General features: G+C 40.9%; 1 protein-coding gene across 6 annotated transcripts in view; it reads left to right on the top strand.

The window, feature by feature from the left end:
- The window catches only part of birc6 (baculoviral IAP repeat containing 6), an 89052-nt gene extending 66574 nt beyond the window's left edge, over positions 1-22478 (top strand). For all 6 annotated transcript variants that reach the window (XM_057344843.1, XM_057344840.1, XM_057344839.1 and 3 more), the window contains exons 66-74: positions 9872-10088; positions 11292-11437; positions 13320-13430; positions 14054-14271; positions 15914-16075; positions 16358-16435; positions 17029-17217; positions 20372-20506; positions 21545-22478. In XM_057344843.1, coding sequence (XP_057200826.1) covers positions 9872-10088; positions 11292-11437; positions 13320-13430; positions 14054-14271; positions 15914-16075; positions 16358-16435; positions 17029-17217; positions 20372-20506; positions 21545-21724 — 1436 coding nt within the window. In that variant the 3' untranslated portion in view covers positions 21725-22478. The remainder of the gene's footprint in view (positions 1-9871; positions 10089-11291; positions 11438-13319; positions 13431-14053; positions 14272-15913; positions 16076-16357; positions 16436-17028; positions 17218-20371; positions 20507-21544) is intronic.
- Positions 22479-26172: the final 3694 nt, after the last annotated feature.

Genomic DNA, 26172 nt, shown 5'->3' with positions numbered 1-26172 from the left:
TTGTGTTCGTTAGAGAGATGCAGAAGCGTGGAAGAGATGCAGCAATGTAATTCTGGTTTTATTCCTCATTCTTTTGCATTATTGATGGAGAGCTTCTCGGAGCTCTCGCCGCATGTTTTGGCTTTGCTCCACCAGGCCAGATCTCATGCAAAGGATACACACACACATGCATACACACTCTCTTGCCCTGTGTGATTGCGAAATCATGATTCTTATGTCACTCTCAGTTGCGCTCTGCAAAAGCAGCATTTAAAATCAGACACCTGTCAGGATGATTTAATTCAGTGAAAGTGCGGTCAATTCTTGCAAGCATGGGCAGAGGGTTTTTTTCTGGTTCTCTTTCTCTGCGTGTCATAAGCAGTTACGCATTTCTACACATTGCAAATAAGCAGATTCAATTTTAACCAGCCCACAATGCAAGTGCGTGTGTGTGTTTCTGAGCTGGTGCTGGTGTGTGCTGTCCCGCCTGTCCTCGAGATCTTTGTTGTCATGGTGACAAAGAGTTTCTGCCACATGCTTGGAGAGCTGTCACACACAGTGTATGGCTCTTAAATTAATTACTAGTGGGTACTGCATGTTTCCTACCAAACAAGCAGCATTTGTGAATGGTGGCTCGTAAAGAGTTCATACTATATATTATGCATGTTTTTAAATAGTTATCAAGGGATTAAAGATATTGTTGCATATCGCAATACAAAAAAAAGAAAATACGTTTTTAATGTCTGTTAATCTTATTGGTTGAGCAGCCAAGAACAGGACTGTGTCAACATATTGTTGCTGTTGGGCGGAAACCTTGTATCTCCATTTATGGTTGTTTGAATGTTTTTCTTAAATCATTGCTATTGTTCACCCTTCATGTTTGTCTGGCTTTAATGTTTGTCAATGAAAAGTATTAAAAAAAGACTTATCAACTTTTTACAAATTTTACAAACACCTTTTTATTTAATTATTAAAGAACTGTTTTTTTTTCCATTTTTGAAAAGTAGTGGTTTTGCAGATATGAGGTTTCTGCCCGAAAGCGCCAATATATATTTTAATGTTTTATTTGTTTTAATTCTGCGATTTTACTGCTGTAACTCTAAAGCATGTGTGCACCCATTGCCAACAAAACACAGACACACTTACCGTGTGAGATTCATGTCCGGCATCTTTTCGCGCTGGGACCGCTCCTTCTATCAGTTTCAAAAGATCTCCAAATCCATCGTTTATATAACATTCTTCACCGAAATGCTGTGAACAATCAAACACACCTGAACTTCGCGAACACAGTGCTCTCTCTCTCTCTCTTGCTCCAGCTGGTTGATGTGTGCGCATGCACCATCTCCCGCTCTCCTTGGTTGACGGGTGGGAGTGCTCTTTATTCTCGCTCTGGCGGGTTAACACGTGGGCATCCAATAAAGGACTAAGAAAAGTTGTTACGAAACAGATTTACCTATAGGAACGCTGGGGAAGTGTATAGAGCACAGACATACTACGTCATGCGTTCAACTTGTTTTTTGACAGGTTGACCATGTCAAGCATGAGAAGACAGCATGTTTAACATTGCAAAGAAGGCAGAATGCATGAAACACCGTTGCACATCCCCTTTAATGTTTTGAAATGTTATTTCAATTTTAAATATTTTGTTCCATTTTGTACTATTGTATCTGCAACTCAGTATCGTGTATTGCATGGAATCGTGAGCTGAGGTGTATCATTAAACCTCCTAATAATTACAATTGCTTAACTTTGTTTAGGCGTTTGTTTACTTTCATAGCAGTCGGGTTAATGATTTTGACCTAGCGGACGACAAACGGGCAAAAACAAACTGCAAAGACTACATGCATAAGTACTCTGCATTAAAATGAAGTACAGAGCCTTGTCTTGGGACCAAAATATAAATGATTTCATAAATGTTCTGCATACACCAGGGAGGGAGCTTTGCAATGTGATTGTTAGCGCATGGCTGCATACGATATCAAACCTTTTTATTTTCTTCAGAACATCAGGGAAAGTCCTGTTTCTTGTGGGATGGGGTTCGAGCTGCAGATGATACGTACTATAACTATCAGACTTGAACACCAATTACTCTCTTTTTACAGGAAGGCTGTGTAAGACGATAGAAAAGACTGATTTGTTTTAAGCTCCAGTAGTCTCAATTTCAGATTTATTGTAGACTGCTCCTCTTGACTGTGTAGGAGACTCCAGTTCTCCACAGGCACACACTGTATGAGGCTAATATCTTTCCTTTAAGACATCTGAGTGATCGGATCGAGGGAGAGGTAGGGCACGAAGGGCTTATGGTACAAATGAAGAATCGTTTAAAGAACCAGCACTGTGGAACAGGCTCAGTATGAGTCAAGATATAGTGACCTTTGGTCTCTTTATACAGTAGGAAGAGGGTTTGGATATTGTCATGTCCTTAGAGGATTTTGATGTCATGTAAGACTAGTGAAATAGAGAGAGAGTGTGCATGTTTGTACGGAAAGTGGATGGCAGACAAATGTGTGTACCCCAGAGGGGCCTGAATTATTAACCCTCTAAGCGCCAAAGTCGCAGAATTGCGACAAGACGTCATACTTCATAAAATAGGCTGTAGATCCTAATATGGTGCAATATCTCATTTGTATTCCATACCACTAGATGGCAGACATGTAGTGCTTCGATTCTAGACCAAAATGACGTCATGTTCCCATTCAAAGTGTTCGAGCAAATAGCAAATAGCAGAGCAAGTGAGCTATCATGTGTCTTTGAAGCGAAAACAGTTCAGTTCAGAGCGTCAGAGTAAATTGTGAGATTTGTGAGAGAAAATTGCCAAATTGCTAATAAAAGGTTGTACCGCGAGGGTGTGTTGCGAATGTTATTCGCTGATTCTGACTCTGAAGGGGAATATTTGCCTTTTGGAAATCACGATCGGTCGTCTAATCACCGCGCGTCTCCCGGTACAGCTGTGCAGTGCAATGGTGCCGCCGTGCAAGGCGAGAATGTTCACGAAGCACAAACGAGCGATCATTTCGACCCTTTGCCTAACGGAGATGGGGGTGACAGGGGTGAACGTGGTCGTAGTGTCCATAGGAGTGCTGTTGCTAGAGGTAGAGGCAGCTGATTGGGCAGATAGCTGGTCAACTGATCAAAAAATAGGCACATGCATTTTACTATGGCACAGTAAAATAGTAATAATTTTACTATAGTTACTAATAGTTTTACTGTTGATTTCCTCTTTTCCTGCTCATTTGGAATAAGGATCAAAGAGTTGCAAAAAACATGCAAATAAGTTCAAACATCAATTCAATATCTACTATTTCCTGAATATTATGAAATTCAAGTTGGCCGCCCCGGATGACGTCATAATATGCAAATTAGATGAGTGTATTTACACCCCACATAAACTTTTGGTCATGCCCAACATTTTTCTAATTTACAGAAGATCTCTATCTTTAAGTCCTTTTAAGCCACAAGCTTTTGAAATCTTGATGTCAAAATCCAGCATGTTTTCCAAAAAACCCTGGCGCCTAAAGGGTTTTAATCCCACATACATTTACACATGCAGATACTCTCTCTTTGCTCGTCTGTTTTCTCCTCCGGTTGTGTCTCCTCTTTTCCACACTTCCGTGTCTCCTCCCCTCCAGTTCTCTCCATTTGTTCCGCTCTTCCCTTCTTATCTATTGTCCTCCCTTCTCTCCTCCACCTTTTCTCCTACGTGCCCCCTCTCTTCTCGTCCTTTCTTGTCTCCTCGTGTCTTCAGTTCTCCCCTCCTCTCTTTCTGTCTTGTCCTCCCCGTGCATGGCTACGGAGGGCCGGGGAGCTGACGTATGCGTCCTCTCCGCGTTCACTAACATTGTTTATCATCCACCCAATCCGGCATGGAGCTGAATGTCTGATGAGGGAGAGAGAGTGCCAGAGATGAGCGTTTGCGTGCAGTAAATCAGATAGTCTGTAAATGAGATGAGAGTAAAGGAGAAACGGTCTGAACCGAGGAGAGCACGAGGAGATTCTGGAACGCAGAGCGACATTAAGATACGACGCACACACAGCCGTCTCTGATCTACGGCGTCCTCCAAGCAGTCACGCGCTTAAATGAAACCCTTTTGACAGCCCACTTTCATGTCTTTGAGACTCCTGTTTCCTTCTTGGAAAGACACACACATACTTCACATGTCACAAGAAAGGAAACAAAACTGTGTTCTTTTATATACGAGAGCACCAAACGTCAGACTCGTTGGCTTTCACACACACCAGTTCTTGCGTCTTACAATTCATCAAATGCTGATAATATGAGCCTGATTATACCGTTTTGCTTGAAGACGCTCAGTAATCTCCCGCTCACGCTCTCATTTTTTACTCGCACTGCCTTCGTTCTAGCTTTAAGACTCTGGTGTGCCACAAAAGGATTATCACTCCTCTTCCTTCTCCTCGCAAGAAAAACACACAAAGAGCCCTCATGCTGCACATCACTGGTCGAAAGAGATTTGAAGGGGTTCAAACCTTAATCTTCTTTATTAAAAAAAAACATGTTGGCTTCTGTTTCATCATATTTTGTCGTGACTTGAGTCTCTGCTTTTAACAGGTTCGATAAAATGCTGGGCGTCATGTGACATAATCACAGCCATCAGAACATACTACTGTAGATGTTTAATGTACTGTGGAGAGTGGGGTTTTGGACCAATGAGATGATAGTGTGGGCGGGGCTAACCTTAAATGTGGTGCCTGTTTGTAAAAGGGCAGTCATTTTGACCACTTAAAGCAGTGGTCACCAACCCTGCTCCTGGAGATCGACCATCCTGCAGACTGCAGCTCCAACCCTGCTTCAGCACACCTGTCTGTAATTATCAAGCAAACCTGAACACCTTGATTAGATAGTTCAGGTGTGTTTGATTGGGGTTGGAGCTGAAATCTTCAGGACGGTTGATCTATAGGAGCAGGGTTGGTGACCACTGACTTAAAGGGATAGTTTATCCAAAAATAAAAATTCTATCATCATTTATTCTCCCTTGTGTCGTGCACAACCCTTCTTCTGTGGAACACAAAAGAAGATATTTTGAGAAATGACTGTGGTTTTGTGTCTATACAATGGAACTCAATGGGGCCAGTGTTGTTTGGTTACAAGCGTTCATCCAAATTTTTTCTTTTGTGATCTTTAGAAGAAAGTCATATAGGATCGCAATGACATGAGTAAGTGATAAAAGAATTTTCATTTTTAGGTGAACTATCTATCCCTTTGGGATTTGTGACTGTAGCGGTTTTAGCTAACGTTATTATATTGATGAGCAAAGCTCACCAAATATGGTTCTCCACCAGATCTTTCAAGATCATATCCATGAAATGAGTTATTTAAAACATCAATTTCAGTCAAGGAATTAGTTAAGTTTAGTTTAGTTTAGTGATCGAATATACATATTTTACGGTCTCTGATTAGTAATATAAAGCATAACAATGCGTGTATGCATTCGTCCAGCAAATGCCTCAATGATATTATATACTTTACATTATCTCATGGCCATAAGTAACGTGACTTTACCAAACAGGATTTAGAGCAAAGGTAGCGTAAATTGAAACACAGTAAAAGGGACCAAGTCTGTGAGCGTGAATACAGAAAACCCATCACAAAGGAATACAGTATATATGGTTGTTTATTAAACTCTACTCTACATGATAACAAAAACAATGACGATCGCATAAAACGAACAAATACATGAAACACAAATGCGCTTGGAAGCGCGGAGATAGAAAGAGTGAGAAGAGAGAGAGAGAGAGAGAGAGAGAGAGAGAGAGAGAGAGAGAGAGAGAGGGCATGGCAGCGATTTCTGAACACCAATAAAAATCATCTTTAACAAAGAGGCACAGACTTAACGCAGCTATTCTATAAATAGAAACGGATACTTGCAAGCTCTGTGCTGGACCGATATCCGTATGCGCGTGTAGAGATGGAATTGTTCAAAAGGTTTCAGAAGGCAAGTCCTGCTGAAAGTTGCGGGCCTCATGATCAGCCCGCATGGCCACGTGGCAGTAGAAGTCCATTGTTCCATCCCTTTCCCCAGGGGGGGGCAGTCTCCAAAGAGACCGGAGGAAGGGACTAATGGGCGATTTTTACTTCTGCGTAGCCTACGCAGAGCCGCGTACCCTGTGCGTACCCTACGCCGTAGCCTGACGCGCACCTCTCCAAAAATGTAACAACGCGTCAACTCAAAGCGGACCCTACGCGGACCGCAAGCGCTGTGATTGGTCGGTTTGGCAGCATCGTACTTCCTTCTACGCATTTCTGGCGTCTTCTTCTCTGGCGTCTTCTTCCGGCAAGTTCAGAGTCCACAAAAGAACAACATGGCGAGCATCGACATCTCTGGTTTCTAGCTTTTTGTTGAAGTGATTTAATTAAAAGTAACTGTTTTTCTACTTCGATCAGCTCCAACTCCGTTAAGATGCGATCAGCTTCCATCGCTTGCAAACACTAGCATACACACAAAACATCGGCGAAGAAGAGCAAACCCGTGAAAACACAAAGAGCCATCTAGCGTTTCGGTGGTGTAATTGCATTACGACGCATACTCTCAACGCAGAACCATAAATGTTCACGACGGCGTCGTCTACGTACGTAGGCTACGCCGTAGGTTACGGCGTAGGTCCTACGCACGACTATAACTTAAGCTTAAGCCGGAAAAGAAGAGAGGACGACAAGACAAGAGAAGGTTTTCAGAGCAGGCTCGATATTTAACCTCATGAGAGGGCATGCCCACCTGAGTTGGAATCGACCAATCAGAGTTGAGCAGGGAAGAGGTTCTTTGTCCACTCAACAGCTAATTTGCATCTTTATGACCTCCTGGCAACTTTACAAAATATCATTCTCAATTATAACATAATGAAAAGAAAGTGTTCTATGGTCACACAATGTATATATACAATGAGGAATTGTAAAGACAAACATTTAGATGGACAGGTTTGAATTGCAACAAGTCATGATTCATTCAGATGGAACGCATACAAACAAAGCCTGAATTAAACTTGTATATCTAACTGTGACAGACTATTTAAAATGGCACGAGCGCCAACACACAACCTAGATAGTTAGATATATGTATAGAAAAGGACAGTTTAATCACATAAGTTCCTATTGTCAGGGGCATTTCTCTGGTTAGCCTCAGATGTTAAGTTAGAGATGAGACAGAGACGTCTCACCAATGCTTTGAAGCATAGGGGTCGTAAATATCCAACAGAGAGACAAAACGTTATCAAAACTCTAAAACCAGACCCCTGGAGCCAGGTTTTTGCTATGGTCTTTTGATGATGATAGCAAAAGAAACAAGGACAAAAGGGAGTGGGGGTTGATGGCTCTTCTTTCAATGACTCCGACCATTTGGCTTATGCTAGATTTTCTACATGACCCTGGACCACAAAACCAGTCATAAAGGTCTTTTTTAAATTGAGATGTATATAATAAATAAGCTTTTCATTAATGTATGGTTTGTTAGGATAGGACAATATTTGGCTGAGATGCAACCATTTGAATATCTGGAATCTGAGGGTGCAATAAATTCAAAATATTGAGAAAATCGGTTTTAAAGAAGAAACAGGTTTGTTTTAACACTCTCTATTGGCTTACTATTGGCTTACCGCTGTTTCGACGTTGTGGAGAGTAGATTAACCCGAAAGCGGAAATTCTAAGCTTTACACTGCGTTCCAAATTATTATGCAAATTGGATTTAAGTGTCGTAAACATTTAATTTTATATTGTTCAATTAAACTTATGGATGGTATTGTGTCTCAGTGCTCTTTGGATCACTGAAATCAATCTCAGACACCTGTGATAAGTAGTTTGCCAGGTGAGCCCAATTAAAGGAAAACTACTTAAGAAGGACGTTCCACATTATTAAGCAGGCCACAGGTTTCAAGCAATATGGGAAAGAAAAAGGATCTGTCTGCTGCCGAAAAGCGTCAAATAGTGCAATGTCTTGGACAAGGTATGAAAACATTAGATATTTCACGAAAACTTAAGCGAGATCATCGTACTGTGAAGAGATTTGTGGCTGATTCAGAGCACAGAAGGGTTCGTGCAGATAAAGGCAGAATGAGGAAGGTTTCTTCCAGACAAATTCATCGGATTAAGAGAGCAGCTGCAAAAATGCCATTGCAAAGCAGCAAACAGGTATTTGAAGCTGCTGGTGCCTCGGGAGTCCCGAAAACCTCAAGGTGTAGGATCCTCCAGATGCTTGCAGTTGTGCATAAACCTACTATTCGGCCACCCCTAACCAATGCTCACAAGCAGAAACGGTTGCAGTGGGCCCACACATACATGAAGACTAATTTTCAAACAGTCTTGTTTACTGATGAGTGCCGTGCAACCCTGGATGGTCCAGATGGATGGAGTAGTGGATGGTTGGTGGATGGCCACCATGTCCCAACAAGGCTGCGACGTCAGCAAGGAGGTGGCAGAGTCATGTTTTGGGCTGGAATCATGGGGAGACAGCTGGTGGGCCCCTTTAGGGTCCCTGAAGGTGTGAAAATGAACTCTGCAAGGTATGTAGAGTTTCTGACTGAGCACTTTCTTCCATGGTACAAAAAGAAGAACCATGCCTTCCGTAGCAAAATCATCTTCATGCATGACAATGCACCATCTCATGCTGCAAAGAATACCTCTGTGTCATTGGCTGCTATGGGCATAAAAGGAGAGAAACTCATGGTGTGGCCACCATCCTCCCCTGACCTCAACCCTATTGAGAACCTTTGGAGCATCCTCAAGCGAAAGATCTATGATGGTGGGAGGCAGTTAGCATCAAAACAGCAGCTCTGGGAGGCTATTCTGACATCCTGCAAAGAAATTCAATCAGAAACTATCCAAAAACTCACAAGTTCAATGGATGCAAGAATTGTGAAGGTGATATCAAAGAAGGGGTCCTATGTTAACATGTAACTTGCCCTGTTAGGATGTTTTTGATTGAAATAGCTTTTGATTTCAGTAAATATGACCTCCTAATGCTGCAAATTCAACAAATGACCATTTTCAGTTTTTTACAACCTATGAAATGTTTTCAAACTCTGTTGTGCATAATAATTTGGAACAGTGCATTTTGAGTTTTTCATTTTTTAAATAAATACTGTTGTCAGTGGGAGGTTTGTTCAATAAAATTCCAAATGTACCCTAACTGTTGATTACTTGAAAATTATACTGACTGTCATTTGCATCGACAAATTAGGAAAACCAGAGAAAGATATCATTTGCATAATAATTTGGAACGCAGTGTACATAGATGCCAAGCTTGAGTTCGTAATTCTCAAAAAGCGGGCAGCAGTGAGCGAAATTTGTTGCCGTGTTTCCGGCCATTTTTGTTTGCAGTTTTGCTGCATTCACTCACAAAAATAAATTGTTGATATATTTACAATAGGACATTTACAAAATATCTTCATGGAACATGATCTTTACTTGATGTCCTTATCCTTAAAAATCAATCATTTTGACTCGTACGATGTATTGTGGGCTGTTGCTACAAATACACCCATGCTATTTATGACTGGTTTTTTGGTCTGGGGTTTCATGTCTTTGTGGTCCAGTTGGCTAAAACACCAACCCGGACGCTGTCTCCCTCACATCCTGCCAAATTGGACAAACGATGGTTCATTTATTTGTTGACCTTACCAAGATGTACACGTGCGTGGGAGAATGCACAATGACATGTCCATAGTGACACAGTCACAATTATATGAAATGTTTTATAAGCCAACAATGCTTCCAAAACCATCTCAGTTAAAAATGTTATTAACCTTGTGTGTCTGATCGTCCGTTTTGTCCTTCCAACATTTAGGAGATGTAATCGACTTTGTCTTTTATAAGTGTCCTGTCTTGGTACGTAATGTCTCTCCCTCTCTCCCTCTCTCTCTCTCTCGCTCTCTCTGTCTCCTGCAGTTTTGGACATGGCGCGTCACGTCCCCTTGTATCGTGCTCTGTTGGAGCTGCTGAGGGCCATTTCCACCTGCACCAGCCTGGTTCCTCTGCTCCTGCCGCTTTCAGGTGACGCTGCAGAGGAAGAGGAGGATGAAGAACGGACGGAGTGTCAGACTTCTGTGGGCATGTTGCTGGCCAAGATGAAGACCTGCGTCGACACCTACACCAACCGCCTCAGGTGAGCACGCTCTTTGACACCACCATCCACCAGCACACCAAACAAACAAGGACTGATGGATGCTGTTGGATGATTTTTCACAATGTGACACTGCCTCTGATCTCCCCGGAGAAACAGTGGCTTTGCCAGATATGTCTCACCTTTTCATCTAATGTTACATTCACAACTCCAAACCAGCGTTTTTGTAGAGGAATAACACACAATAATAAATAAAAATGAAGTCATCAATTATTCATCTTTATGTTGCTTAAAAAAACATACACTTTATTTTACAGTACGTGTACCTGTAGTGTGCTTACGGTGTACTTACCTGTGAAAGAACTGGGTAGTGTAAGGCAACTACATGGTTTAGGGGTAGGTTCAGGGTTAGTACCTAGTTATTACCCAGTTATTATATTGACTGTAATAAGTAAACAGTATGTACATGGGAAACGGGACTGTAAAATAAAGTGCTACCTTTTTTTCTTCTGTGGAACACAAAAGATATTTTAAGATGTCACAGTGGTTTCGTGTCAATACAATGGAAGTTAATGGGGGCCAATGTTGTTTGGTTACCACAATTCTTTAAAATGTATTTTTTGTGTTCTCCAGAAAAGAAAAAATTCATACAGGTTTGGAATGACTTGACCGTGAGAAAAGTTTTAGTGACATATTTTGAATAGATATTTAGAGTAGGTAAAATGGTTTAGTCTTTGTGTGTAGCTGCTGGTTAATGCAACGGGCTGTTAGTCACAGGAAAGAAACAGACATGCTTAGCTCCCCCCGAGTGTTCGTAAGACCGCTAGTGTCTGTTGTGACAGTTATAATTACTGTCCTCTGCTTCACCTACAGGTACAGAACATTCATGACATTCATGCCCCCCCTCATTTTCATTTTCTCGCCTCCTGCTTAATGAATGATGCATGTTGCGAGGGCACATGCTTAGCCGAGCGCCAGCTGGATGTTGTTGTTAATGGTTTACTCAGGGACAAGTCACTGTCTACCGCTCAGATATGCATTCAGCATGTGCACTCTGTGGAAGAACTCGGTGTGTGCGTGTTTGTTTCAGGGTCGGGGACATATGAGGCAGACAACTCCGGAGGACGTGCAGTTTTGCTGTTTCTGCTGTTAACTTTCCTCGGAATTTGTGACCAAAGCAAATTCCAATGTTCAAATGCACACAAACTTAAAGACCTCTAGTTATTGTTTCTTTGTTTACCTCAGGTCTAAGAAAGACAAAAGTAAAGGGGTTATGAAGACCGAAACATCTGACCCTGAGCCGGAGGGCCTGACCCTGCTGGTTCCTGACATCCAGAAGACTGCAGAGATTGTATACGCAGCAACCACCAACCTACTACAAGCTAACCACGGTGAGAACATCCATAAAGCTGTCTGTTTCCATGAGTTTGTGTCATCACTGTAAAAAATAAAAGATTCTCTTGAAGATACTTGAGGTTCTTCAGATGCCACACACACAAGACCCAGTGTATCAAAGTTTTTAGCTTGTTGTGTACGTTCACTCTAATAACATGTTTATATAAGATTTGGAGTTTATCACACCATTACATGTATGTTTTCCATTTAACCAAGAATGTCCTGTATCTCATAATTTCTTGTGTGCTTTGAGATTCAAAACATAATAGAAGTGACGGTGCTGAATGTGTAGTGGTCAGCCAGGAGAGGAATGGTTGAGGGTTTTATGGGCTGAAAATGCAGATTCTGCCCTTGTCTGAGGGTCACCGGGGACACTGAGTGACTGTTTGCTTTGACAAACTAAGCCAAAGAAAAATGGCTCTTCGGCCCAGCCTTGCACCAGAGACGCCAGACTCTTAGACCCACATAAACCCTGATTTTTTTCCAGAGGAATTGTAAATGGAGAGCCAGCTTTAACTGAGCAGTTTCGCCTGTCAGAGGCAAGACTTAATCTACGTCCTGCTAATTCATAAAGCTACTCCACCAAGAATCAGAGCCAGTTGCCTTAGTCATGCCATCTAAACGCTGCCTCCCGTTGCATGCAGAGTGCATTCTCAAGCAGGGAAATTAACTTTGCGCCGAACTTTTAGTTGTGCTACACTGTCCATAGAAAAGACGACATGACCCACTCAATTCCTAAGCCTGGCATTCCTTGCTCTTCAGATAAGCCAAATCCACTGTGTAGCGTTATTACCATTTGCAAGAACAAGACTCTGTGGCGGTTCCACTTGGCAAAGCTAGGAGAACTTGAGACCTTCCAGAGAGCCTTTGTTCCACTGCTAATTCCCTGGTGTGGGCTAGGTGAGGTAGAGTCTCTGATATCTCATGCTCTCACTCTCTCCAGAATGAGCGGATGAAAGGGGCGTTAACCACGGTGAGGCGGATCAATTCCGCTGTCACTATCCATAAGGAAAATCCATATGATAAGAGCAGCGAGACGTTGCGCTTACCACCCCGTTTGACTGCTTAATTAGTACTCGGTCTTTCTTTAAAAAGTGCCGGAGACAGCTGTGTCAGGCCCTCTCTGATTGGTCAAGAGCAGCTTCCGTAGTTCAGAATCGATTTGGAATATTTGGCGGCCATCAATATCGCCTGGTATTGTGCGGACAGAGGTGAGCGTAAATGAAGCTGTTGATGTCGGAAGGATTTTGTGTGGCAAGTCGCCAAAGCATAATGTTTTCAGCTCGGATCATTTGATTGGCTGTCAGGGGAGGGACTTGCATCTGCACCTGCCGCAGATGAACGGTATGATCCGAAATGTCATAAAGCTCTAAATATAGAGAGTTAATTGTGTTGTAGCGATATCGGCCTCCATTCGCAGGTTTAATGTCTCACCGGAGTGAAGCTGGCCTGCCAGTGGCTTTAGTCATTAGTCTGACATTTTCTCTGGATAACAAACTGAAGTGGGTAACAGAAAAAGTGGCAGTCAAACACATTTTTAATCTTTAGTCACAAATATGTGGCTTGTTGTATGATTTGGCTTAAAGTAGTTTTGTCTGCATTTTACATTTATGCATTTAATCAGTTCTAGATACCGCAAACCCTTTGCTTTAATGTTTGAACCTACAGGAACACTCGCTCCCTGTTTTCTTTACAGCTACAAGCAAAGCACCAAACAGGCATTCAGGTGACTTTAGCCTCAACAGGGATGTGATTCTTACAGATGGAAGAATGGAAGATGTGACCCACTCAAGCGCACCCTTAGGCTACTGTGAAACACACATTCACACACACTCATTTTGCCCCCATTGAAGTTTATTTTTGTCTTGTGTTTGTCAGAGAGGAAGATGGCAGAGAGCTGTAAGAAGGCAGCAGTGAGGCCCAAACCGCAGTCCATCTTACGCTCGATGGAGGAGAAATACACAGCAGCCATGAAGAAACTACAGTTTGGTGAGTGTTGCATTACACTGCTGTGTGCAGTGATCGAATCATACGGGTTACTACCGATATCCAGAGAGCAAATATGATACAGTTTATAAGACTTATCATTTCATCATTTTATCCAAAGCGACTTGCAGTGCATTCTGGGTATAGGTTTTTCACTGCATGCTCTCTGGGTATCGAACCAATAACCTTTGCGCTGTTAACGCATTGCTGATGTTAATTGAAATTTGATCTGAAGTGTCGTTCCATCCGTTCTCTCTTTTCTGCATTTGTGCCACATTGTACAATAACATGCAGCTATGAGAGATGCACCTAATATTTGAAGGAGCATCAAAGAGATTGAGCAAAAGAGGATGCATTTTGTTATCTCTGTGCTGGTACAATAGCTTTTCTTGCAGTCATTCTTCGTCTCTCTTTGCTCTGATTGATGACAAAAGGTTCGTTCTGCCAAAACTGATTTAGTCAGACCTCAGACGGGTGAGGTTATCTCTCCTGACGTGACTGTAAGCAGGTTTACACTGCTTTACACAGGACACCCTTCAGTGGAGACAATGTTTTTGGAGTCACCTTTCAGTCCTATTGTATTCCTCTGTGATCACTGCTAACTGTGTGTGTGCTCTTCTCCACAGACACGTTTGAGATGGTGTGTGAAGATGAGGATTCTAAACTGGTGTTTAAGGTGAACTACCACTACCTGTCTCAGGTGAAGAATGCCAGCGACGCCAACAGTGCCGCCCGCGCTCGACGATTAGCGCAGGAAGCAGTCACGCTGTCCACCTCTCTCCCCCTCTCCTCATCCTCTAGTGTTTTTGTCCGCTGCGATGAAGAGCGCCTTGACATCATGAAGGTACGAACAGGCGCCTCGTGACTTTCAGAGGTTAATTCACAAAAAACATTTATGAAATAGAATTAGTGTTGTCCAGTTTATGTACAAATCATGCTGTTGAACCATCGCTTGTGAAACGTGTGCATGTGTAAATCACTGAACTGTGAAACCTTGAGGGGGAATCATAATGCAGAATGGATGTGCTCTCTAGACACGTCTTTCACAGCTGAACTCTTTTTGACTTTTTAAAAAATGTAATTGTAAAAATGACACATTCATGGTGTGAGACCAACACAATAACCAAACACTAGCATCTAATGCACATGTTCATAGATCTGCAGTTTACAGGGCTCAAAATTGGTTGCATATGCTCCTGAAATTGAACCTGTGCGACTTCAAAATATATTTAGGAGCATCTGTGTGAGTGCCCATTTTGTTGCGTTACTATTGTTACTAATTTGTTACTATTTTATACTCTAGTATTCAGACAGACCATGGTATTCTTAGTTTTTGGGTGGGTGCTCCTAACTCTATGAAATTGGGAGCTCCAGTGCTAACCAAGTAAAAAAAGTTAATTTCGTGCCCTGAGTTTAAAAATAGCTGATGTAACGTGTGTGACCTGAGTTCCTCGAACAGATTGACAATTTAATTTCAAAATGGCATGGACTGTGGACTGTAGACCAATGTCAGGCTTATTCATTGATTATCAAATAAAACCGTATGTTATAAAGGATCAGTTTTTGCCTTTAAATTCTAGATTTTTCTGAACCAGTATAAGTGTTTAAACAATTAATGCATACTATGTAATAAAAATGTCAATAACAGTTTTTGTAATTATGTGTACAGTATACTGTGTATTTTTCTTTGTATATGTTTTTATACTGTATGTAATTTTTTTATTTGGTTCATTGAAAGCTCTCCGTTTGAATCAGTTAGTATGAATCAGGGTTTGACTAAATCTAGAATCAGACCATGACTTGCTCAAGCACTTCCGTTCAGTGACAAAACAACTGTAGCCAAACCCAGCTACTCTTCCATTGGCTTAACCACACGAGTGCACGCACACTTCCTATTGACATTTGAGTGCTGCCTTTGACCCACCCAGTCTCTTCTCTGAGTGTGTAAATGTCAGTGTGTCTGGCATCAGCTGTAGGCTTGACCACAAGCAGAGCCGAAGTACCTCACTGATCCCTAACAGCAGTCCAAGACTTCCCCATTCTTGACTCTGGAGCACTTTATTGTGCAATCTTAATGGACATTAATAGTAAACTGAGCATTCCAGATTTAACCAACCCTGCATGTGTGAGAGCACAGCTCTCTGTGTGTGTGTGTGTTTAGTGTTGCGTTTGAATGGTCATGTCAAAACAGTCTTAACGCCTGAGTGCAGCGCTACCACCCGCAGTGGAGGGAGACTTTTGCCACACTGGATGCAATTACTCTCTCTCTTTCTTGCTAGCTCGCTCTGGCAGGAAAGAAATGTGTCTGTGCCTTTATCACTTCAACATTTTCCATATCTCACTCTAATTTCCGGTCTTTATGTCGAGACGTGGGTTAGACATTTAAAATGGTTTTCGCTCTTCTGCCTTAGCTGTCGGGAGGCTTGTCATCTTTGATCGGTGGATTTGCTTTGTTTTAACGCATGCTTCTTCTCTTGTTTTCTCAGGTGTTGATAACAGGACCCGCAGACACACCGTATGCCAATGGCTGCTTTGAATTTGATGTCTACTTCCCTCAAGATTACCCAAACTCCCCTCCTCTGGTTAATCTGGAGACGACAGGAGGCCACAGTGTCCGTTTCAATCCAAACCTTTATAATGATGGCAAGGTGTGTGTCGCTCCCTGTTTGCTTTTTTGACATATTTTCCTTTACAATAAGCACTAGGGATCAACCAGTACTGTTTTTTGGCTGAAATTTTGTGCCTCTATTGTCAAGGCTGTTCATAGACTTCAGATCTTGATTTAGAGACACTTTTATTCACCAGTAGAATACCATCTGATTCATCGGTCTACCAGATGTGTTACTTGTTTGACATTGAACTGTTGTTTATTCTTTTGTTTTGTTCTTGTTTTTCTTCATTGTGATGTCTCATCCCGGCCGTGACGGCAGGTGTGTTTAAGCATCCTGAACACCTGGCACGGACGTCCCGAGGAAAAATGGAACCCTCATACCTCTAGTTTTCTACAGGTGAGTCAAATTCTGTCACTTTCTGTATTAATTAATCTGTTTCCTTTTCTTTCCCGCTCACGATCATAAGTCTGGTGGAGGTTCTCTCCCGATGCTATTTTCCGGATGCTTTTCTCTGGTAGACCTAAAGCAGCAGAAATATCTCATTTCATAATTTTCTGGGAATATTTCATCATACCGCTACACGCACACCATCAGCAGACATTTACAACATTCCCATACAGATTTCCCTGCAGTAATTATCTGCCCACATCTGAGCCCTCTCTCTCTCTCTCTCTCTCTCTCCCTCCCTCCATCATACCTCTCTGTATAATAGGCAGGGGAGCTGTTTTCCCCTGTAATATTGATCCAAGTACAGGCTCCCCTCCTTTCTCTCTCTCCCTCTCCCACTCACTGTCTCCTCCAGTTGGTGCCCATGTACTGCTGCCAGCACTTCATAGAAATGTCTCCATTGATTAGTGCTACAGTTAGCGACCAGCCGATCAATAAATGGAAATCAGGCACGGGCACAGGACTGCTCTGGTCAAAGAGAGCCAGTGTGCTCTTCACCTTTTCACCTGTTCCTTCCGTCTTTGTTCTGTGTTTGTGTTTAGGTGCTGGTATCAATCCAGTCTCTGATCCTGGTAACCGAGCCGTACTTCAACGAGCCGGGTTATGAGCGTTCCCGGGGCACGCCGAGCGGAACCCAGAGCTCCAGAGAGTACGATGGAAACATCCGGCAGGCTACAGTCAAGTGGGCAATGCTAGAACAGATTCGCAACCCTTCACCCTGCTTTAAAGAGGTCAGAGGGCATTCATCAACTCACACAGTCACATAACACAATTCAGATGAAATTCCCTCTGCGTGAAGAGGAAAATGGACCGGGGACCCAGATCAGGATATAAATTGCAAGTTCCGTCATTGAATGAGGGTTGTGATTCATTAATACTAGGGCTGTCAACGTTAACGCGTTAACGCATGCGATTAATTTTGTCAAAAAACGCAATTAATGCAGCATCCGTTTGTTTTGACATTTTTTGTCTAGCGTTACATTATGTAATCACGCTCTTATTCTTGTACAGGCTTTTAAACCACTTAAGCGCGATTTGAAACCGTTGCTTTGACGCGTTCAATGAAGATAGACAGCTTCTAAACTGTGGGACGCGGCAAAACGCAACGTGAGGTCCATTCTGGTGTAAACAGTCACGGGCTGAAGGCTGCGTCGGTGAATCTCTGTCAGACAGCGCATCCATGTTAAGTTCTCTTTCATGCTTGAATGGATAAAACCATACAAGATTATGTCAGAAAGCCCGTTTTGTCTAGCATTTTCTTAAGCACAGACTTCAAAGTGTAAAATAAAATCTTAAATGAATGCAGAGTTGTGAAAATGGGAGTGCGGTGACGGTCAGATCTGCGTACTGAGACAGCTCTTAAAGGGGCCGCGTTCTTAAACGTGCTGCTGTGATTCCTGTCACTAATGTTAATCAAAGAACAAAAAATCAATGTGATTTTGTAGCTTTAATGAGAATTCTTCTGCATTTAATTTATAATTTAGCATTAAAGACTGTAAAGTGTTTGAGAACTTCCTTCAATTTCTGTATATTTCATGATAGCTCTCAATTATATTGTTGAACGGCTATAATTAATGTTAAAATAATCAATTTAATAGAGACATCAGTTACAGTACTAATATCAAAATGTTTTCTTTCATTCATAAAATGACGCTGTTAAAGAAATATGTTGTTTCTACATCAATTTGAAGATTAAATGTGAAATTATTAAAATGTAAAAGTATATTTTAAAATATTATTGTTATGTGCGATACATGTTACTGTGCCAGAAAATGTGTGATTAATCCGATTAATTTTTTTAATCGATTGACAGTACTAATTAATACATTCGAATTATGAAGTGTACCATCATCTTGCTTGCTAATCTTACGGCACAGTATCACACCAGAACTATGCTGTGTGCTTTGAAATTTACAGATTAGCTTTCAGAGCTGTTTTACACACATTTTGTTTACCTCATTAGGATTTACTGTAATCTCCTCATAGTCACTGTGTCTCTATGTACAATTTAACCCTGGCACATACTTAAAGGTTTAGGTCACCAAAAATAAAAATGGTCATCTTTTATTCATCCTCATGTTATTCAAAACGCGTATGACTATCTTTTATCTGTGGAACACAAAAGATATTTTGTGAAACGTTTCTGGTTTTGTGTCAGTAAAATGAAAGTCAATGGGGGCCAATGTTTTTCGGTTACCAACGTTCTTTCAAATGTATTCTTTTTTGTTTTGCAGAAGAAGGAAAGTCATACAGGTTTGAAACGACATGAGCTTGAATAAATGATGAAATCTTTTTTCATTTCTTTCTGTACATGAGCTTCTACCACAGCATCTTCATTTAGGTCCGGACTGACCGGCATCGTCCGTGTCGTTCTGGTTCTGTTGTGGGCATTTCTGTGGCTCTTGAGTATTTGTGAGTTTGGATCCTCGCCAGGCAGTTATGAGGCTGGTACATTACCCCTGTATCCCAAAGCGAACATATAACAGGCTGTTTCCATGCCAACCAAGCATCGTTCAAAGGAATAAAGGGCTCTGGTGCTGTCGTTTGGTTCGAACCGAGCCAGGCTGCTCATCGACCGCCGATGTTCATGTGACGAATCCGGATCTCTCGGTCGCACACACATCAGCATTCACCGTAAGAGAGGAAATTCTGACGTCATGTACATGGAGGTAGAACATCGAATTTGTTAGACACGTGCAGCAGATTTTTAATTATCATCACATAAAAACACGTACGCACACGCACAGATAGACAGACGTTTAGAGTTTGGCACGTCCATGCGGATTCGCACACATGCGATTTAATAAACGGCAAGACGTGAGCTATCTCGCCCTCTCTCTGTCACACACACAGAGGCAGTCAGGCAGGGTAATGAATGATAGGCTGTTGACGTCAGAGCAGGGAGAGGAAAACACAACACACACACACACACTTGCTTTCGTTTATGACATGGAGTACTGACTTCTATTAAATATAGTTGCATTGCCTTTCTCTCTCACATCATTACATATGTTCCTTCATATTTATTCTCTTCCCAATCTCAGCATCACAGGGGATGCTGTCACATGTCTCGCTGGTGACCTTTGTTTGTTTGTGGGGTAGATAGATTTATGAAGGATGGATGAAGCTAGACAGTGAAAAAGAGAGATATAAAACTGGTGATCTGGCCGGTGAGGTTGAGCTCGGAGGCAGCGAGCGACGTGCAGCAGCCACCGGGGTTTCCATGGCAACACTGGCAAGACCATCGATCACACGCGCTCATTCCTGAATCCCTCTTGCCTTCCCCCCAAAAGTTTGATCTGTACAGCGTCTTGCTTTTACAATCAGGCTAAAGTGCAAGTCTCAGACATGTAGACGGATTACGCGCTCTAGTGAAGACAACAGGCTAGCGTGACGAGTGCGTGTTACGGTTTTGAGAGACAAAAACATGAGCGTAAAACTTGAGTGATCAAACTGTGGTTCTTAGCTCCTCATGTCTTGAGATGTAAATTCAGCGACACATGACTCTATGACGTTTGGTTGGAAAATAGAGTGAAAGATCATCTGAATAACTGTACTGTAGGTGGAGAGAAAAGGGATCCAAATGCAGAATGAATGAGTTAGTCAGCTCTCGCATTCAGAGACCGAGTAGAGGATCAGTGAGGAAATTTGACTGTCTGAGATCAGTCTTCTCTTTGTGTCAATATAAAAGTCACTTAGTTTGTTGATTAACACATACGGACGGGCAGGATGTGTATCTGTGTGATATAATTGAAATATTCTTCTGGACTATCTTCATCTGGAGTGTCAATCCTAAAGATCATCCCACAGCTATACCCATGTATTTTCTATACAATGCACAAGTTATGTTTATTTTCTTTTAACTTTGTGTTTGTGTTTTGGCAGGTGATTCATCGGCACTTCTATCTGAAGCGAGCAGAGATTATAGCCCAGTGCGAGGGCTGGATCTGTGATATTCAGCAGTACAGCAGTGATAAGAGAGTGGGCCGAACCATGTCTCACCACGCAGCTGCGCTGAAGGTAATACTCACATGTTTAAAATGTACTGTCTATAATTCTGCCAAAATACATTAAAGTAACGGATCAGGATCAGCGGCTAGACGTCCTCCTGAAGGATTTCGCATTTTTGTTTGAGCTTTAATAGTTTTAGCGGAGGTGTTTTAAAGGAGATGAATGAAGTTGATTTAGCACACTGACAGCGTGTTGTGCGTCAGCGTGTTATTAGACTGTCAGCACCGTAAACCCTTTTGGAAAGTCGTGTCTTTAAATTCATGCGCTGCTACTATAATTCTTACTCTGCCTTTGTAACAAATTCGCTGGATCAGCAAGTCTGCTTTCTCCATTTTTTGTGAGGGCATCGTTTTTGTGACAATAAAAATGAATGCAAACACAATGAACAATGAAATGTACACTGAGAGGAGAAAAACACAACGAACTCCGTTGCAACAATTTAGCCTGGTTTAAAAAAATATTTTTAATTATTTAAAAATTTTTGTTTACGTTCGTCTTTCTGGCACAAACCTTGTGTGTGGGCAGGACTTAAGAGCACTTTATTGTCATAAGCTAGTGAGATTTGCATTTACAGCTCCCTGACTAGAAAGTCGATACTGAAATCAGTAGAGCGGATTTCAGAGAGCAATCTTAATGCGGCTATCTGTTTTGTTTCGTTTTAGTGTTAGCACCTAAAATTAGTTTCTTATTTAGTTAGTATTTTAGCTAATAATTGGTATTTGCAGTTTATTTTAAAACATTTTTGCACTCGAATTTGTTTTCATTTTCAGAATGTTTTTCCTCTTTCTCATTGTGTATTTTTGTTTGTTTCTTCAAGGTTTGCGTTAATTTTTATTGGCACAAAAATACTTTCATAACTTGTGTGCTATAACAGGTAATAAATATACATTCTTGTTTAATAATCTGCCTTTTTTTATTAGTTGGTGTATGTAAACATGCGCTAGGAAGCTGTCAAAATGTATACAAACATGCATTGTTTGGTCTTTGTTATGTGTTGTTCCTTTCCAACTGTTTAAGGATTTGACATATTTTGGGGGATTTTTGCAGAGACACACCGCTCAGCTCAAAGAGGAATTGCTGAAACTGCCCTGTCCGGAAGGCCTGGAGCCAGATGGGGAAGAGTTTTCTGAGAAGAGCGCCTCGCTCATGGTCAAAGAGCTGCCCAGTCAAGACACTGAGAAGCAGACCGACAACCAAGACGCCCACTGTAGCGACGGCCAGCTATGATCCCTCCCCATGAACCCCCGCCCACCGCCTTTGACTATCCATTGATATTGAAAAGACTGGATGGCTTTGGTGATTAAGCCATCTTTTTGTCAATATTTGTATGTAAGAATCTAATTATGTATTAGCTTAAAACGAGAGGACAGAGAAACAAAGAGACCGCAAAGAAAGGAAAATTGCTTAAAACACCCATCCACACAAGAACTGCTGAACTTTATCCTGCGCCCCCAAAAGAAAACAAAGCAAACGAAAAAGTTATTTTTATTTGCCTGTAAAAGTGTCTCAACTTTTTTTGTGATTTTGTTTCTTTATTTTCCCAAATTGTTAAATAACCACTGATCGATATGTTATTAAACTTGTTGAAAGATAATGATCACAGTATATATAAGGGAACTGCCTTTAGTGGAGAATGTTTACCAAATGTTTTCTTTTTTTTGTCTTCTTTCTTTTATTTGGGCTGCAAGGACAGTTGAAAGTGAGAATATACTGGTTATACTTAAAGCAAATTATTTAAAAAAAAAGAACAAAACAAACACGCCCATACCCACTCTGATTACCCACAATCCTCTGGTATCCCTCTGCCAGTGCTTTGGTTTCTACAGACTTGTGTACACTTCAATAATAAAGCCTGAAACGGACGTTCAGAAGTTATCTGGTGACTGGATGCTCTCGTTCAGGCTGATCAATAGCACGTTTTATTTTTGCCCTCTCTCTGCTTTTAAGTGCAAGTTTAATAAATGCAACCTGTTTTACTTTGCTTGGAAATATACATTAATGTGGGTCTGTAGAGTGCAAATTGTGACGAGTGTGTGTGTGTCCGTGTAGATGTCACGTTTAATATCTCTTTAGCAGTTAGAGATCATTACTGTTTTACACCAAGCAATACGAACTAGCATTTCAGATGTGTACCAATATGGAAACTAAAGGATAGTGTAAAAAGGGGGTGAATCTTAAGAAAAGTGAAGGTACCATTAACTAAAAAAACTTATTTTTTAACACTTCACCCAAAAATGAAAATTCTGTCATCATTTACTCACATTCGAGAAGTTCCAATTCTGTATAAATTTAGTTGTTCTGATGAACACAGAGAAAGATATTTGGAAGAATGCTTATAACCAGACAGATCCCCCATTGACTATCATAGTAGGAAAAAATACAACCGTATAGTCAAAAGTGCCCCAGAACTGTTTGCGGTCAAAGAACAACAGGATGCAACAGAACAAAATAATGATAAAGTAATTTTTCCTACTATGGGAGTCAATGGGGGGCAGGATCTGTTTGGTTATAAGCATTCTTCCAAATACCTTTCTCTGTGTTCATCAGAACAAAGACATTTATACACATTTAGAACAACTCGAAGTAAATGATGACAGAATTTTCATTTTTGGATGAAGTATCCCTTTAAGGTTATTTTTAAGGGTGACATACAATTTTGCATATTTCCACAAATCTGAATAATTCAAAACTCTTATTACTGTAATACAAATTCCTCATTACATCAATAAATAAAAAAACATTTCCAGTTTTTCTTATAAGCTAGATGTGATCTCTAGTCTAAGAGATACTAGAAAACAGAGGCACATGAGGAGTTCTGTTGATCCAAAACTCGGCGTCTTAGAAGAGCTATTGATCGTCCCCCTCCTGCAGCATTTCTCATCTTAACAGTGTCCGATACGTAGGAATCCTGCTGAGAAACATGAAAGAATATATGAAGCTCTGTGTTTGCCAACGCTCTGCATTATTGATCTGGTGTATTTAAACCCAGAGCGTCAATGCGATTGTGATGCATAAACGCGAGCAGTCGTGGAGTGACGCGTATTCATACGCAAGCATGCGCTCAGCGGTTAGATGGATTCTCCCAAGTCGGTTGTGATCTCCAAGGTCAGGATGTTTCTTCTGGGAGCAGTGTGTGTACAGGGAGCTATATCTGTCCTCTCTGTTCTGATTTATCATAAGGATATTGAACCCATAGCCTTGTTTCAGCATTTTCCTAAATCATTTATTGACGATCTATATATTTGGTTGTCATATTCTGGATGTAACAGAAATGATTTTCACTTGGAGAGTATTTACCTTTTAAATAGGATAAGGTTATGTTTTTGCTGTGAAGTTTTGCAGTTAATATAACAGCTCTGTGACAAGCATGAAATCCTTGACATTTACTCCTCATTAGTCTTGTCTTTTAAGCGTGTGTCCTTCATGCCTGCTGGCTGTTAGCGTGTGTGTGTGTTGCAGGCTTGTATAGCAAATTCAAACGAGCTTTTCGTTATGACGAGGAGTATTACAATGTTGCCAGAACTTTTTAAAATTATGGTGCTGAACGATGCCATAGAAGAACCCTTATTGGTTTCATAAAGACCCTTGAACATTCACATAACCTTTCTGTTTCAAAGAAGGTTCTTTATAGTGGACTGTACATTCTTAAATTTGAAGGTGCTTCATTATGCCATAAGAACCATTTTTGGCTGTATGGTTCCATATAAAAACCTTTAAAGCCGCAGGGAAATAAAAAATTATAATTCCTGTTTTTTGTAGAATATTGCAGTGTTCATAAATAGCTTATTATTGTTGGTCATTCTCTTTTTCAAATTCATGTGCCCTAATAATCTTCAATCAATACCTGAAAATGCACTTCTGCCTGCTACCAGTTCCATTTCAAAATGCAATGGCTGTTTTTGTACTTCCAATCAACTTGCGATGGAAAACACAAGCCATGGCCACAATTTTCTCATTCGAAATTACGTTTACTCGAAAATGCGCTAGAATATGGAAGTAAAAACTATCACAAGTACTGCTTCACAAATAGGTTCTTTGTTGTGGAGAAGGGTTGTGTTGTGTTGTGTTCTTTACACTACAAAAAGCTAAGAAAGAAGTGGTTCTTTCAAGAACCTTTCACTGAATAGTCCTCATAAAGAACCTTTTGTAGCACCTTTATTTTAAGAGTAAGAAAGAAAAACGACAACAAAAAATTCTGTGGCTTGACTATGAAGAATACTAAGAATCTTTATTTTTAAACGAGAAAGTTTTGAGTAAGAAACATATAGTACACATAAACACAACAAACCTTCACTTATAAAATAGATGTTACAAAAGGTTCTTCTCAGCAATGCCATAGAAGAACCATTTTTGATTCCCCATTAACCATTAAGTGAATTGCAACCAACACCTTACTCCACCCCTCTCTTTCGAAGCACTACGGTGGCTGACACAAGACAAAAATGTTGTCACGTTTTCGCGTCTTTGCTGATCGAAATAACGTATTTATGTAACGCTCTGTAGAGCAGTTTGTCTGTTTAGGGCTACTGTAGAAACAACATGGTGAATTCCATGTAAGGGGACCTGTGGTGTATGTAGATAGTAATAGCTCATTTTAAGGTAATAAAAACATAACGCTTCATTGTGTGAGGTCTTTATTCACCTCTGAAGATATACAGTGCTACTCTAAAGTTTACACACCCCTTGTAGAATCTGGAAAAAGCTGAAAATTTGGGGAAAGTCCTGCCCTGAGCAAGTTATTTCACGAAAGAAATGTTAACATAAAGTTCACACCAAAGAATAATAGCCCAGTGCAAAAGTTTACACCCCCCTGATTCTTAATACTGTATGATGTTACGTGAACTAATGACAGTTATAGAAACATTCAGTGATGCCCATGAAGTCAACACGGTTCATTTAAAGTCAGGTGGGTGTAAACCTCTGAAAATGGTTTTGGTGTAAATTTTTTATATTTAATTTCCTGAGAAACGTGCATGTCATTTTATATCTTCTGAATGACATTACTAAATGTTAAAAAAGATGTATAAACAAAACAATAACAATTTACACCAGTTGTCATTTTCAGAGGTTTACACCCACCTGACTTTAAATGAATCGTGTTGCCTTCATGGGCATCACTGGATGTTTCTATCTAGCGTAATAGTTGTGTACGAGTCTCTTGATTGTCCTCAATGTAAAAAGAGGAATCTCAACATCATACAGTTACTTCTGGACACCAGTCAAATATCCAGCAAAAAGCAAAGATTCTGGAGGACCTGGATAATTTTTCTGAAGATCAGTGAACAGTTTAATGACTCTGTTGTTTAAGGGTTTCTTGTTTGTCCTATGGCTAAACAAAAACTGTCATTGATTTTTCAGGTAACATACCGTATTAAGGGGGGGGGTGTAAACTTTTGCCCTGCATGGGCTATTTTTAGATTCCAGATTCTGCAAGGGGTGTGTAAACTTTTGAGTGGCACTTTAGATTTTTATTATATTGCATTTCTGTAAATAGATCCTCCAAAAAATGACACATCGGACCTTTAAAGAAAGGAAACGCATTCCCGCAATATGCCAGATGATTTTGAAGCATTATTCCATGACACAAATAAGGTCAAGTTTTAATACTAGTGTTAGGAGGTTTGAGCAATAACAATGCTGATGCTTGTCTTGACAAATACCATTAGAGAAAAACA

This window comes from Triplophysa rosa, linkage group LG10 (genome assembly GCF_024868665.1).
Source record: "Triplophysa rosa linkage group LG10, Trosa_1v2, whole genome shotgun sequence".
Classification (NCBI taxonomy): domain Eukaryota; kingdom Metazoa; phylum Chordata; class Actinopteri; order Cypriniformes; family Nemacheilidae; genus Triplophysa; species Triplophysa rosa.
Note: the sequence above shows the minus strand (reverse complement) of the source record. Positions and strands in the feature narration are given on the sequence as shown.